We start from the raw sequence: 17,167 nt of genomic DNA, 5'->3' as shown, positions 1-17,167 counted from the left end.
GAAGGAAGGAAGGAAGGAAGGAAGGAAGGAAGGAAGGAAGGAAGGGGAAGGGAGGGAGGGAGGGATATAGCTACCTGTCCCTTGGAAAGCTGATGGAACTGACCTGTAAACCCTATTTATTCCTGAAGGTTTGGGAAAAAGGGTCTTTTAACACTTCAGCTGTTTAAAAATAACTATTGTTCTATTTATATTTTCCATTTCTCCTTATATAAATTTAGTGTTTTAAATTTAGTAGCATATAGTTATAAAATTCTAAGTTTTGCAATTACTTTTTAATTACTGAAAATTAGTTATTTCTTCTAGATCAGATTACAGTGACCTTTTTTCTTAGTTTACCATGAGTCTATTCATCTCATCTTTCCAAAGAATCAGGTTTTTGTTAATGTTTTATAAGCAGGACTCACAGAACTTCACACCAGTAAGACTAAACAATGTTATCAAAAAGGATACCACACACAACAGCTGTAAGATAAAACATGTCACAAAATTTATTTAATCAAAAATATATACTATTAAAAAAATTCAGCCAGGCACTGGTGGCTCACACCTGTAACCCTAGCTTCTCAAGAGGCTGGGATCTGAGGATTGTGGTTTGAAGCAAGCCCAGGCAGAAAAGTCCCTGTGAGACACTTACCTCCAATTAACCACTCAAAAACTGGAAGTGTCGCTGTGGCTCAAGCGGTAGAAAGCTAGTCTGAGCACAAAGAGGCTCAGGGACAGTGCCCAGGCCCTGAGTTCAAGCACCACAACCAACATTTTTTTTTAATTTAAAGAAATAAACATTTTAAACTCTAATAAAAGACAAAGAAGATTATTATCTCAGTAACAGATATATTTCATGTTCCTGGGTGGCATAATGTAATATGACAATGCTTCCCTAATGAACATATACATCCAATTAAGATCTAATAAAAACCATATTCATACTTTTTGAAGAATCTAAGAAATACGTTGTAAAATTTACATGAAAAAATAAAGTTCCATGAGTAGTAAGAGTAATTGTGAGAAAGAGTTACAAGGGGGGTGGGATGGGAAGGGATGGGAAGGGGAAACAAAGGAAGAGGCTACAATGCTTGATAAGAAATGTACTCCTTATCTTGCCCATGTAATTGTAACCTCTCTGTACAGTATTTTCACAATAATAAAAAAAAGAGTTACAAGTAAGCAGAAGGACCTGCCTATAACAGATATTATGATATATAACAAAACCAGAGGACCTGCTGAGAACAGATAAAAAGACCAACAAATCAGCAGATCTCAGAGACAGATTCCTGTACCTTGAGACTACAATACACAAAACCTGGCACTGCAAACAGATGAGGAAATGAAGGAGTTTGTAGTTGCTGGTGCAGGAAAAACTGACTTATGATAAGGGAAAGGAAACCTACCTAAAATCCTATCTCACACCACAAACAAGGCAGATACCTGGGGAGGCCTCAGCAGACCAGGAGGGCAAATTATAATATAAATGCCAGAAGCTTGTTTTCATTGGGACAAATAGAGTCCATTCATCCCATATGTCTGTTCGGCTTTTGTATTACAATAGCAGCATTAAGTTACTGTGACATAGACCACTGGCCTGCAAAATCTAAAATGTCTTCCATCTGGCTCTTTGACAAAGCATATGCTTACTCCTTCCTGCTTTAGATGCACCAAAGACCTTAATATAAAAGTTAGGAAAAAAAGTCAGAACAATAAAACTAACAGAATATATGTACCAGCATATACTTTGATGTAGGAAAGCCAGAACTTGAATACATTTTATCAAAAGGTAAAAGGAAATCTGTAAGCTAATTGCATGAAAATTAAGCATTTCTACTTTATAAATGATACCGTGAGGGTAACTGATAAAAGACAAAGCAAAGGTATTTGCAAAGCCCACAACCAACAAAAGCCCATTATCTCTAACATATGAGAAACCCATGAAATTATATAGAAGAGTATCCAAAGGAAAGCACAGATTTTGAAGCATACAAGAGATGCCGAACCTCATAGAGAAATTAAAACCAACAAAGAGATGTCACTTCATACCATTAGACTAAAATTAAACAGCTAAAACTAAGATGAAAGAAACCCATTTTACACCAATTCTGGCATTTACTATTAATATAAACCAAAAAGAAAAAGAAATTACCTTTTAGAAATAAAATCTAAGAAATAACAGTGGGCCCCCCAATTAACCACCAGAAGACCAGAAGTAGCACTGTGGCTCAACGTGGTAGAGAGCTGGCCTTGAGCAGAAAAAGTTCAGGGACAGCACCCAGGCCCTGAATTCAAACCCCGTGACCAACAAAAAAAAAAGAGAGAGAGAGAAAAAGTGAGAGAGAAAGAAAGAAAGGAAGAAATCAATTGCATTTTGTAGCCATAAGCAGATGACATTACGAACTAAAGGACTAAAATGGGGCCCATTTTAAAATGGAAACCATTATTATCATATTTTCTGCCTATCTTTTAATTCTTTTACTAGAAGTACCTTTGAAACAGACTGTTAAGATATGTTACTACCAGGGCTGGGAAGGTGGTTCAGTGGTAGAGTGCTTGCCTTGCATGCATGAGGCCCTGGGTTCAATTCCTCAGCACCACATAAGCAGAAAAAGCTGGAAGTGGTGCTGTGGCTCAAGTGGTAGAGCGCTAGCCTTGAGCTGAAGAGCTGAGGGACAGCTCCCAGGCCCAGAGTTCAAGTCCATGACCGACCGGAAAAAAAAAAAAAAGAAATGTTACCACCAACATGCTTATGCCCCTTGCCAATTTTTACAAATATTTCTATTTCCTCAGAAACCTTGCATTACGAGTCTTCACATGCTGAAGTAAAACTATCTGTTCAATGAGTAAAGAAACTCACCTTCACTTTTGAGGGGTAATGAATAGATCACTAGAAAATATTTTTATGAAAGATTACACAAATGTTGAATTAACAACAAGAATGGTTACCGAAATGGTCAGTGCACATAAAATTATGTCCTTACAGAACAAGATCCACTTACTAGTAATCATTGCTCCAGTTACAGAAGCCAGAAATCCGATGCTGACTGCAACGACAGAGATCACTCTCCCCTGCCTATGCCTCTGCAGCATCACAAACATCAGGACGCCCGCAGCACCGTGGACAAACAGAGAGGAGAAGAGAGCCCAGAGGAAAATCCAGTACCACATCTCTGAAAGGAAAGGCAAAGTGTCATCAGTCTTCTGAAACCCACCTTATAAAATTCAGTCAACAATTGCTCAGTAAGATAATGTGCCTGACATATAGTAGTGCTAAATAAGTCGCTCATCACCCATGGTTGATGGGGAAAGAATTCCCTCCACAACAACCCCATTATCTAGTTGCAAACCCTCTTAGATTAAATTCAGTTGCTTTTGCCTCATATTTTTCTATTTTTACACTAAATAGCATTGCTATGTTTTTTTTAACTATGTCTTAATCCCAATCATTCCAAACATCATTCTATAATTTTACCTTTTATAACTTAACCCTCAACTTTATATACTAAATATTAAACCAGAGATTTTTTTAACTTCTTTGTCTCTAGTCTTCCTAATACTTCTAGCTAGAACTTTCTGAACTCTGTTATTCTATTATTTTTTCTTTAACATGTCCTCAATCAGCTGTTTATTGACCTCTCAATTAATAAACAGTAAATGAGTACACCTTCATTTTGTCTTTCCAGCATTCAAGCCCTTTCAGTACACCTCTCAATTAATCCACAGATTTCCCACAGATATCGATGCCATGTTATTGCATAGACTCCATTGCTGGCCATAGCTACTAGGTACAATATGCCAGCAGTTGCTCACAGTGTGCCAATCATTTCTTTCCACTGAATTCTGTATTGGGAGCAACTAAGTCTCCTTTGTCTTTGGGATCTGAAGCTGAATCCTTTTCCTTATCACACTATGAAAGCCACAATAGAGGAAAATAGAAAACCCAATGACAAAAGACAACTAAGTCACTTATTCAAGTGATTTCAAGCCCTGTTACATTGCTATATAAGAAACACCCCAGTTTGTCTGCAATAAGATTCATTTTTAAACTAATCAGGTAAAGCTTGTTTGTTACTTATAATTGAGAGAGCTGAGCCCAAAATATCTAGCAGTGATCTTAAGGATCATCCTTGATATGTATATATTCTATATATAAGACAAAGAATCTCACCTGCTATTTGAATTAAGTATTTACTCACCATCATGTGAAAAAAAATCAATAAATAGTCATTAAAGAGCACAAAAACAAATTTAAAACCTATTATCCAAACACGTTGGTAGAAAATTAAAATAGTGCGACATTATAAAAACTTAAAAACAAAATAACCAAATAATCCATCTGGATGTATGTATACCAAAAGGATTAAGAGTAGAGTTACCACCAGGAGATACTGGTGTAACATGATCATAATGATGAGTCGAAGCTAGCCATGAGTGATGGGGAAATGCAAAGGGTATTAAAATAAAGGGCAAGATTACTGGGTCTCTGAGAAAATATTGCAATTAAAGGTAACCTCAGCCCTGTATACTATACATACCTGAGGATAGGAATTTCTCACTGGAATCTCATTAAGTACTCAAACCCCAAAGGCTAAAGCTGCAACTCTCACCCTAGGGACAAACCACTTTCAATCTTTAAGAGGCATTTAACACCGTTTTGCTGCCACAAATTAAAAGTGGGAGAAAAGAAAAGCCTGGCATCTCTGTGTCTGTTTTGTGTTGTTGGTATTTTAGGCCATTTTGTCCCTAATCACTTTGTAATCACCTTGAAGCCAGGAAAGACAGATGATTCTGAACATCTCTGACAAAGAACCAAAAGTACCCCAAATTTAGTAGAAAGGCAGGCAGGTAGGGAACTGTGGCCTACACAACTTGCAGAAGACAGGATAAGCTGGCAAAAACCACAACTTGTTGCCTAACAACAGAATGGGGACAGGGGATACAAGAATGAGGAAGTAAGAAAGACAGAAGAATGAGGAAATGGGATGCTGCACTGAATCTGGCACCACGACCTTATGCCAATCAGAAGGCCAAGGACTCCGTTTCTCCCTGCTTAACTTAGGCCAAGCTGGATGAGGACAAGGACACAAAGCAGCTGAGATGTCTTCCCATGGCATGTCTATGCCATATGCTCTCTTTCTCTGCCATATTTCTTTTCTAATAAACTTTCCTATCACTTTTACTATGTTCATATCTTGCCTGAATTCTTCTTCTGCAAATGCAAGGACCACAGTCAACTTAACTGCCCTAAATTTCTGCTAACATTTGGTGTACTGCTCCAGAAGTTAGGGATTAAATCATTTTTTTGTTGTTGTGTATGTGTGTGTGTGTTTTCTTTTTTTTGTCGGTCGTGAACTCTGGGCCTGAGTGCTTTCCCTCAGCATTTCAGATCAAGGCAAGTGCTCTACCACTTGAGCTACAGCACTACTCCCAGTTATGGAGATAAGAGTCTCAAGGACTTTCCTGCCTGGGATGGCTGTGAATTGCAATCCTCAGATCTCAGACTCCTGAGTAGCTTGGATTACAAGCATGAGGCACCAGCACTTGGCTTAAATAGATCTTTTTCTGACTTGGACTCACTGAAAGGTAACATAAGGAACAGTAGAGCCTCATAGATAGATCATCTCTAAATGAAGACAGTTACCTAGAATGCTCACACTGCACCCTGGAGCAGGAAGAATCACCTCATATGAACCAGACTGTTACCTTCATTGATAGCAGTGGTAACTTCTCTGGAACCCAGGAAAACCAGCACCGAAATAATGTCCAGCCAGACTGTAACCAGCTGTAACCAGGACTCAAACTATACAAGCCTTTGCCTCTGCCCCTCATTTTTCCTGTATTTAAACCTAATGGTCATAACTAGACTTTGAAGATGACTGAAGCCAATCTGAAATATCATCTTCCTATATCAACATGCCCTGTGAAAATCTTTCTTTGTCATATTTCTTTTCTAATAAGATCAATATATTCTTCTAGAAGTCAACAATTTTCCTTGGATCCCAAGCCCATTTAGAAAAGCTTAACAAATCTAATCCCTGTATCCCCACCCCCAAAAGGCCTTTTCTTTGTTATCCTTCTAATATAATCCAAAAGAATAATTTCTGGACGATATCTAAGCTTATGAATGAGGGAACAGAAAATAAGAAATAGTATCGTTTGTCTACTAAATACATAATTTACCTCAACAAAAAATATAACTGACAATAATGAATATGAATTCTAAGTTTAATACTTTATGAAGACTCACTAGGATCTTTATAAAAAATATTTTAACTTACAATAGGTATCAATAGGACCATACACCTAAAATCAAACCTCAGAGTATTGTCTGATGACCTGCCCAGTTGCTCATCAAGCAAACTGCTCTTAAACAAACTGACCCAAAATCAAGTTGAATTTCATGTTTCTCTTATTTAAAAAAATATACTACTTATCATGAACAAAAACTGAAGTCGGTTGAGAGTTTTAAAGTTAGGTTGTGAGTTACTTCTATTATTCTGAATTATAGGATAGATGAGTACAATTGAGTGGTAATCTCCTTCAGATGCCTCAGCCACTGCCAGTAAGAAAGAATGCCTTGAGGACGCATGTACCAGGGTATTTACATGGATCCTATGATTGGCTTAGATGAAAAGAAGTTCAGGATCACAAAGGTAGAGCAAGAACAGGTGACCACGGCCTCACGGGAAAAGAAAGCTACTAAGAGGACAGAAGGGATATCAGAGCCTTTTCTTCATCTGTTGGACCTACTCAATAATTCATCTCTGAGATATATTTGTCCCGATTTTCACTCTAAAAGTTAAAAGGTTATATTAGTTAACAGAAAATTGTTAAAATACATGAAAAAGTTTTTTAAAACATTATTTCCAAATTGACTGTACCACAAAAATCTGGACAAATACATCTAACATATCACTCTTTTCACAGTCTTGCTCTTTGCTTTACTATGTGTTCCAGTAGGACTTGATGTTTTAAGTGGGCATACCAAGGGCATAGAACAGGTTGAGAGTACCCTGAATGTACTGGAAACCAGAGAGATATTGACTGCCATTATGTTATGCATGAGCTTAGTCAATGATACAAGTAGACAAAACTATGCATTACAAAACCCCAGCAAACTCTCTGTACAGCATCTTTACAATAAAATAATTTAAAAAAAAAACAGCAAAGACTAATCAGAATTATCCACAACAATTTCAAAGCCCATATTTTTCTAAGCATAGCCAGATTGGTACTTGATTTTGTGGACAAAACAGGACTCACTAATTTACAAGTAATGACTTGGAACACCAAACTATATTGAATGCAGCTCCAAGTAATGCCTGCTCACTTGAGAGACAAGAAATTGGAGTCAGTCGTGGCTCACGCCTGTAATCCTAGCTATTGAGGAGGCTGAGATCTGAGGACTGTGGTTCAGAACCAGCCGGGGCAGGAAAGTCTGTGAAACTCTTATCTCCAATGAACCACCAGAAAACTGGAAGTGGCACTGTGGCTCAAGTGGTAGAGAACTAGCCTTGAGCTGAAGCGCTGAGGGACAGTGCCCAGGCCCAGAGTTCAAGCCCCAAGACCAATGGAAAAAATAAATAAATAAATAAAAGAAGAAGAAATAAATAAAAGCAAAGAACAACAAAAGATGGTTTATTAGGCCAATGGCTATAACTGAGATTACCTAAAAATCAATTGAAACAATCTCTCAAGTTTTTAAAACCTAAACCACTATTTTTTTATTGGAGAATTAGGAGAATTTGACTCAAGTTATAGCACACCTAGTACAAGTTTCCTGAATATAGACAACAATAAAAGAAGGCCAGAAGATGGCATTGCTACCAGTCACAAAATATAAAGCAATTTAAAAAATAGCACAAAAACAGACACTCTGAAGCACAATCACCATAAGACACTAAAATGGAAGATGCCTTCTTCCTGGGCATAAAGTCCTCTGGATCATTTTACCCATGCAAAGTTGTTTATAGTCTTCATCTTTAACTAATTTTGCCAGGATTAGTACAGTATACTTTTTTTACCTTTTGGTAAGATATAAATCAGCAGAGTTATAATTTATTCTAGTCTACAAACAATCGTAGAAATAGTACTGCTGTCAATCTGCAATTCTCATCAGCAATAGTTATGACACCACTCACAAACTATCTTTTGTGTTTTTGTTCTTAATCTCTGAACAAATACACTGATGAGAATGAATTTCACAACTACCTTCTATGCTTTTGTTCTTAATATCTAAATAAATATACTGATAAGAAATGAACTTAGATGATAAGAAAAATACTGAATAAAAAGTAGCCCAAGAGTAGTAGGCATGGAATGCTCCTAATTTATAGTAATAGAAGACTTAACAATGGTTATCTGATAGATGAAACTATTTTACATATCCTTCACTATGTATAACAACCATTCTACAATACTTATCCCAATTTCCACTGCAAATATATTATTTTTTAACAATTCAGCAAAGAAGAACAAAAGATGTTTTATTAGGCCAATGGCTACAACTGAGATTACAACTGAGACCATCTCTGAAGTTTTTAAAACCTAAACCACTATTTTTTTAATCAAATCTCTTACACAGTCTTAGCTTACAGTACAGATGAAAATCACTGTTCTGGGCTAAAGTTACATATGAGTTGTGTATTTAAATGTCCCAATCTCATAAACACCAAGTCTATCATTAGACAAACATAAATATATTTCTAATCTTTAAAAATAGTTAAAAGAAAAGTGTTACCTAACTTGGTTGTCTAACCTTCTAATAATGTCAATTGTTAGCTGATACTGAAAATTCTATTTATGTTATGCCTCAAGATAAAAATACCACACCTATAGGCTACAATTATATAGCTATTAATGATTTTCTACCATTTTGTAGAAATAGTTCATATTATACTTTTAAATAATTTGTGTTCAAATTAAGTGATCTGTACTTGACCTCAGGCTTTTTCATCCCAGCAAGTCCAAGGGATAGAACATGCTCCCATTATGTTTCTAAGAGCAGAGAACTCTGAAACTGGGGACATGGCCCACATAATTTACTATGCTCTCTGGGAAGTAATTTGTTTATAATATGAAAAATTCTCCAGTCTAAGACTAAGTAAGTCTGACCCAGGAATCATATCCAGCTCACCACCTGTCTCTGAACAGTCTGTGAACTAAGAATGACTTTAACACTTAGAAATGTCAAACTATCAAAAGAGCAATATGTCATAATGCATAAAGATTATACAAAATTTAAATTTCAGAATCAAAAAAACTTCACTGGCATATAGACATGCTTGTTCATGTTGTCTGTGACTACTTTCATATAGACATGCTTGTTCATGTTGTCTGTGACTACTTTTATGCTACAGTGGCAGAGTTCAGTTGTTGTGACAGGGCCCATATGGCTCACAAAGTCAAGAATTTTAACTGTAATTGCTGTTTAATTTTTTAGTGCTAGTAACTGAACCCAGAACCTCATATATACTAAGCAGACATTGGACATTAGAATTTTTAAATACTTCCCAGGTGATTTTCACATACAGCCAAGATGAGAAACCTCTGTTGCAAGACATAATGTTCAAATCATGCAACTGTGTATGACTGCAAAATCTCTGGCTTGGCCAGAGATTTGGCCAAAGAAATGTGGTGTAAATTACCAGTGTGCTAGAGACAAATAACTATAGGAAAGGTGTTATAGGCCCTAAAAAAGGTGGATATTATTGTAAGGGTGGAACCCAACTAAAGATTTTAAATAAGAAAGCTATACAATCAAATTTGCCTTTTAGAAATACTACTGAAAGAGCTATAGTAAAGTGAGACTTGAAGGGATGAGAGAGAGAGAGTCCTAGGAGCAATGAAGGCCTAAACTTAGGCATGACCCTAGGTGGAAGTAAATCTAAGCAACATCTAGGAAAACTGCTTCTACAGCCTGAATGACAGGGGTAAAGGAGAAATGACATCGGGCCTCACAGAGTTCTGGCTAGGACATCTGGATGATCTACTATAGCATACTATTTATAAGCACAGAAAAGGAAGTTTGGTCCAACATTATCCAAATATTAGTGAGAAGCAAGTAATAAGGAAATTAAAAACAAGAAATTGTCAAGAATAAAAATATGGATACATATACCAGCAAATTCCTTGCATTCCTTTATATATATATATATATATATATATGCATGTATGTATCTATCTATATATATGCTATTTCCCATGTTTTAAAAATGAGTTAATCTCAAATTTCTAGTGTCTGCAATTTTTATCCTTAGCACATCATGACTTGAGAAGTATACGACAACAAATTCCAGAGAAAATACCACTCTTTCTCAGGAGCTGCAGAAGGTACCACAAAATAGGTAAGGGGAAATTAACTCTAATTTTTATAACTGTTCAAAGGTCAACAGTGGGCTAGCATGTCAGCCTTGTAAGTGACACAAGTGAGAGACAAGCAATGTGCACACTTGCTCGTTAGCTCTTTTCCACTGGTCTCTCTTGGGTAGTGGAAAGAGCCACCTGGCAATGCAGGCTGAGGGGAGGTCACCATAGACTGCTAGAGGAAACACAGGACACTTGCCTGTTTCTAGGAATCTTTCTTATATGCAAAATGAACTCCTTCAGCCATTGGAGAGGACAGAAAATCCCTTTAGGGGACAAGAACACATCTCTACTTTAGAGAAAGGAAAAACAAAAATCTCTATGCATAGCGAAGCACAAAATTAACTAAAGCCTGAGATTTTGTTCCAGATGTCAAGTACTGCCAAGGGAAGGACAGGAAACTCAAGAGTAATCACAGACACAGGAGAGAATACGGCCAGTATAGTTCAGAAAGGCAGCAATGCTGAGGAAGCTTACTCCCAAAGACCCCAACAAACATCTCACACCTAAGACTAAAACAGAACCAGGACAACTCCCACCAAAAGCATAGCACTACGTAACAAACAACAATGATCCAACAGTGAGACAGGTGGGCAGAAATGACTAAAAGTGACAGTGGAGCACTAACACTGAGACTGCTTCCATCAGAAGCACAAGACAACAACCATGACCTCCAGAAACTTTGAATTATACTGCACACCGAAAGTAAGCATAATAAAAGCAAAACTCAAAACTAAATCAAGTCTTCACACCACTGGTCTTACAAAAGCAGCCCATTTCCAAAAATAAATGTTATGTACCTCAGCCTCTACAATTCTACACACTATGTACTATGCACTGTGTTCAACAACAAAAAATGAGTCGCACTCAGGAGATAAGGCATATAAGAGAATCTAACTCAAATAAACCCAATATATAGTCCCTAGATAGGGACTGTAAAATAACTGTTACACACATGTTAAAGGTTCTAGTGGAAAGTGGGGGGACACATAACAGATGGGGAATTTTGGCAGAGATATGGAAACTACCAAAATCACCAAAATCAAAAAGAAATCTTAGAAAAGTAAAGAAATGAACTAGGCAGGGATGCCCAAGGCTATAAAGCTACCAACATATGAGGCAATGATCAGAGGACTTTGGTTCAAGACCACATGCAATAAGAAGTTCTCAAGATTGCACCTCTCTCAATGGCTGAGTGCAGTTGCATGCACCTCTTATGCCATGCCTGGCACAGTGGTACAAACCTGTCACCTCTAGGGACACTCAAGTAAGAGAACTGCAGCCCTGGCTAGCCTGGGCATTGAAGTAAGACCCTACCTCAAAAAGTCTACCAAGTCAAAATGGGGCTGGAGGCATGGCTCAAATTAAAGAGTACCTACCCTGCGACCACAAGACTCTGAACTCAATATCCAATACCAGAAAATTTTTTTAACGTATCGGACATGAAGGATTTCATTAACAGTTTCAAATACATTTGAGACAGTTAACTGAAGTATCTATACTTAAAGATATACTATAAAGAAATGAATAAAACTGAAACAGAACATGAGAGCTTGGGAACTATTTGACGTTTTAAATAGTTTTAACAAGTATATAATTGGAATCCCAGAAGAAAGAGAGAAGGTGGTAGGCAAGATATTTGAAGAGATGGTAACTGAAAATTTTCCAGAAATGAAAAACATTGAGCCACAAATCTAAGATGCTCAGAGAATCCAAAGCAAGACCAATAGCCCCTCTCTAAAACAAAAACTTAAAACCAGTAATAGATCAAAACTGGACACCCACGTTAGCATACAACTAGCTACATCACAGTGAAATGACTAAAAAACAAAGATGAAAACACTCGAGGCAATAGGAAAAGACAACACCGTATACAGAGAAATAAAGATTAAGCCTGGAAAGTTTCTCTTCAGAAGGAGTCCAACCAAAAACATCTTTAACCATATTGGAAAAGGAAGTGACTGTAAAAAAGAAATCTATACACAGTACAAATATCTTTGAAAACTGAAGGCAAAAGCGACTTCTGTTTCTCTAGAAAGAAAAAAACTGGCAGGATCAACTGCCAGCATACCTATACTACAAAGCACATTAAAGGAAACTCTATGTAGAAGCCTGACTGTACTTAGAGCCTCACTCTACATAAAGAAGTGAGAAACACAAAAGGCTAACTGAAGGCAAATATTTCCTTTTAAAAACAAAACAATACATTTTTCGTACCTTTTCATCACTCAAATTCCTGCATTTTCTCACTTAGACCTCACATACCACAAGTTGAAGCTTTTATAAATATTTAATAATTGCTTCTTTTAAGAGAGCAAAAGCACTAGTTTTCACAATCAACTGTAGCTCCTTCAAGAACTACTTTTAACATACTGCCTTTTAAAACATATGGCAAGGGTACTGATTACCCACTTAAACAAAATTATCCTCTTGCTTGCTAATTATATAATTTCAAATAGTAAATTACAATACCCATCACTGAACAGTAAAAGGGAATTACTAGAAAAACAGGTTTAGCCTGGAGTCAGTAATCCTAGTAACTCAGAGAAGGCTGAGATCTGGGATCATGGTTCAAAGCCAGCCTGGGCTTTCCCTGTGAGACTCCTATCTCCAATTAACTACCCAAAAAGCCAGAAATGGAGCTATGCTTCAGGTGGTAGAGTGCTAGCCTTGAGTAAAAGTGCTTGAGTTCAAGCCCTAGGACTAACGCAAAAAGAAAAAAGAAAAAAAGAAATCCAGGTTTATAATTTACAACAACCACAATATCCCTTCCTTTAAAGAAATCAGGTTAAAATTGTTTTAAAAAATCTTAAACATTGCTCTATACTTAAGCCATCACAATCCTCCTCGAAGATGCCATTTAATTTTCTCTCACAACTGATTAATCAATTATAAAAGTATATAGTTTAAATGTAAAAATCTGAATCTACTATGAATTAAAGCAGCAACTATACAGCACTTTCAATATTAATACCTGTATACCTTTGAGCTAAGTTATAGGTGTGACATTAAAAAAAATAGTAAGCAACAATGTGTTTCTTTAAATCAAACACCATCCTAAAAATAATCCCAGGTAAAATGTTTTACGATCTCATTATGTGTCCTATATGTTCAGTGCTGAAAATGAACTGTTATGTCAACAAAATTCTCAATAAAACACCATCCTGAACTTGTATCTGAATAAGGGACAGATCAGGAAATAAAAGCATAACCAGGAAAATTTAATAAGGAATGCAAAGCCAGGTCAGACTTGAACATCACATCTTCAATGCTATTTATTCTGATAGCAATCCTGAGGAAGCAGCTGGGCCACAATGGATTTAAAAAAGAGAAGAAAAAAAATTATTGCTTGAGAACTAGAAGGGACTTTCAGATACTAAATCCAGAGATTTCAAGCCAACTTAAAAGAAATACTAATTAAATTCTCAAAGAACAAAGATTTTGTTGATTCTAAACCTCACCCTACAAATTGGCATACTCAAGGTCTGAAGAAACCCCACTTCAAAAATGGCGTAATTCCAAAGATTACGTGAAACAAGTTTATATAAAAATGAGTAAATTATTCCCTTAACTCCTAATGACATCTCTAAACTTTACTTAACTCATTAAAATTTCTAGACTAGCCTTTCCTCAACATCAACACGAAAACTGTTGACAGTGTATGACGAAAGGGGGTCACGGAAGAATCTTCCCAAGTATCCTAATCCCATGCAGAGGACTAGGGCCTTGAATCTGTGTAACAGCCCCAGGTGACTCTCTTCTGTGCTAGGCTTAGAACCCACAGCAGACTAAAGTACTTCATGGAATGAATAAGAAAAGAGAGTTTGATCATGAAAATCTAGTTTCATATCACTGATGGAAACATCTTTGCTAGACAGACATCCAAGAGTAGCATACTACCTTTACACTTGATGAGCCCTAAAAGTGTGGTACTCCTGGACCACCCCAAAGCAGTCCACCTCTCTGCCATCCCATACACAAGTTCTTTCTCATTCTTTAGCTCTTCTTTTGTTGCCTGAATACCACTGCTTGGGTCTTCCTGAATACAACCAGCCACAGAACAACTTAAAATTGGCTAACTTTTCTAAGACCAGGAGCTCCTAATGGCATTGACTTAAGGTTCACTTCTCTTCATCAGTGTGTACAACTAGCACAGAACTCAACCAAAAAATGCCAAGATTAACCTTTGAAAAGAAAGCCACCACTATTTTATATAATGCTACTATATAACAAACAGCATTTCTCTGAAGCACCATTTATAGAAATTTCATCCCCTTCATCCTGTCTTCTGTGTTGTCTCTAGCCTTATTTTAAAGGCTTTGCTTCATTCTTACCATCTCTAGTGTTAATGACTGTCGCAGCCAGCTTCCTGCAGCCCCCAAGGGTCCTCTACAAGCCTTGTATAGTTCCCTCCCACAATGTCTGTTTGACCAACAGAAAAGAGCAAAAGTGTATGGCAACATTTCCAAGATTAGGTTATAAAACATTTTATGGCTTCTATTTTGGTTTCTCCACCCCACTTCCCTATCTTTTACTCTGAGGAAAATTATACTGCAAGCAATCCACAGAAGGGCCCGCCACCTCCTGCCACCTGCCATTTGGGTGTGCTTAGACGCTGGCCTTCTAGTTTCCAGGGCAGTCACCAGAGAAGGTAGCCCTGGCTGACAGCTAGACTGGAGCACCTAAGATCCTGAACCAGATCCAGCAGTCTTCAACATCAGAAATGGAGACATATTTCTCATTCTAAATGGCTAAATTAGAGAAAAATTGTTATTATTAGACCATGAATATAAAAACTTGTAAGTCAAAACTCAATAAAATCTATGCTTTTGAGAATAGTAAACCATGTGTTATTTACCTTTGCATCTACAACAGCACCAAGTCCATGGCAGTTATTCAAATGTTTGCTCAACTGGGTTGACAGTGATGAATTTTCAAGTCCTGGCTTGCATGCTCTGTAAGCAGGGGCAAGATATTATATTCTCTGTGCCTGTTTTCTCATTTATGTAAATGGAGTTCAAATGGATTGCATTATTATGAGGATCATATTAAATAATATGTATAATATTCTGGGAACAATGTCCAGTATCTTGAGAAGCATTAAATGTTAACTACTGAAGCAGAATTTCTTAAAAGGAAATACATCACACTCCTTCCTTGCAACTAAAAGCCTGCATATAAACTGTTGTATGTCTGATTTACAAGCCCTGGTGAATTAGGAAAAAAATTAGAAAATCAATGTACTTCAAACACATGAACATACACCATGATATCAAGTGAAGGGCAATAATAAGCTAGCACTAATTAATCAGCTGTTGTTAATTGCCTTACCAATCTATACTCCCCAAAGCTATTTGCATTTTTTCCAAATCCTACCATAGTAAGTGCCTACGTGCTCCTAGATCTCATTCCAAAATTTATACGCTAACACCAGCATTTGGCTAAGGTAAAAATTCTGATTCTTCTTTCTTAAACTTTGATAAAAAGCCTATTTTTCCCAAGGCTTAATCTATGTAACTCAAGGTCACTACATGAAATCTGATAGCCTAATGAGACCTCTATTAAGTGTGTTGTACTGCCACTGTGCAGTCTATGATGTTTCTACTGCTAAAATCTGAGTCATTAAAATATGCAATTAGCATTCCATACCTTATATAATCTCATATTTAAATAAGATAATAAATTGTGTGATGTTTAATGATGGTGAGATACATGTAAAATATCAGACATAATACCTGACCCATAATAAATAATGAATAAATATAGCCATAATAAGAATTGTTTCTCCAATATTATGTAAGTTCAATGGTTTCACTGTCATGACAGTCCTCTTACATTTCACCATTTTAATCCCAATTCCTTCTTCTTCTTCTGCTTCTGCTGACCTTTAGTAACTCTGACTCCAAGATTATCTTATTTTCCCGAACCTTCCTTTCAGTCACCAATGAAAGGAAAGATAAATGAGCTTTATTCTAATACTTATCTACAAAAATTCAACCTGAGAAGCCCTAACACTAACCAGTTCAGAAACTGCTATAGGCTTAAGAAAAGTAATGTAACCCTTGGATTTCATATTGCAGAGAGTATGGAGATATACTCATCAGATGGGAATTAAATGCTTTCCTTCAGATATACAGGTATGTTTCCTAAAAAGTTAGGAAGTACAAATCCTACCAACATTCACTAGTTAGCTCTATACCACAAAAGAGAATGGAATTTTTCACATATATTTCAGAAAAAAAAATAAATGGAGGGGTTCAGCAAAAACATTGAAAAGTAAAATATGTAAGTAAGCCTGTATGTACCAATTATATTTACACAATTCTACATGCGCATCTGAAGTCACTTCATCTACATGAACTCACTCCATCTACATAAACTCACCTCTAACAGTGGAGCAAATCCTACTGGCATGGCAATAGTGAGGGAAGCACACCGGCCTGGAACGCTTCTGAAGGAAGGTGCTGGTTGTACCACTAAGTGTGAGCTGATCCAGACAGGGAAATACTAAGATCTAGCTTTTTCTCAATTTCTTTTATTTTAATGACACTGAAAAGTAACACTAAAATGGCTTAGTACTTTAAAGTATAAAAGGAAACTAAAATAATATGCTTATGAACATCTTAAGTACATACTTCTATAAACAGTTCCCAAATTACCAATTGTTCAACTTACAATTTTCACCTTGATATTTTGATGGTATAAAAATACATGCATATAAGAACAGACCTCAGGACCAATGGAATAGAATTGAAAACCCAGAAATGAACCTACAGACCTATAGCCATCTAATCTTCGATAAGGGAGCTAAAACAAT

General features: G+C 36.6%; 1 protein-coding gene across 1 annotated transcript in view; it reads right to left on the bottom strand.

The window, feature by feature from the left end:
- The window catches only part of Tmem170b (transmembrane protein 170B), a 30,377-nt gene that overhangs the window by 5,914 nt on the left and 7,296 nt on the right, over positions 1-17,167 (bottom strand). The window contains exon 2 of the mRNA XM_013036496.1: positions 2,985-3,155. Coding sequence (XP_012891950.1) covers positions 2,985-3,155 — 171 coding nt within the window. The remainder of the gene's footprint in view (positions 1-2,984; positions 3,156-17,167) is intronic.

Source organism: Dipodomys ordii, unplaced genomic scaffold (genome assembly GCF_000151885.1).
Source record: "Dipodomys ordii isolate 6190 unplaced genomic scaffold, Dord_2.0 Scaffold296, whole genome shotgun sequence".
Lineage (NCBI taxonomy): Eukaryota > Metazoa > Chordata > Mammalia > Rodentia > Heteromyidae > Dipodomys > Dipodomys ordii.
This window is presented reverse-complemented; position numbering and strand designations above follow the sequence as displayed.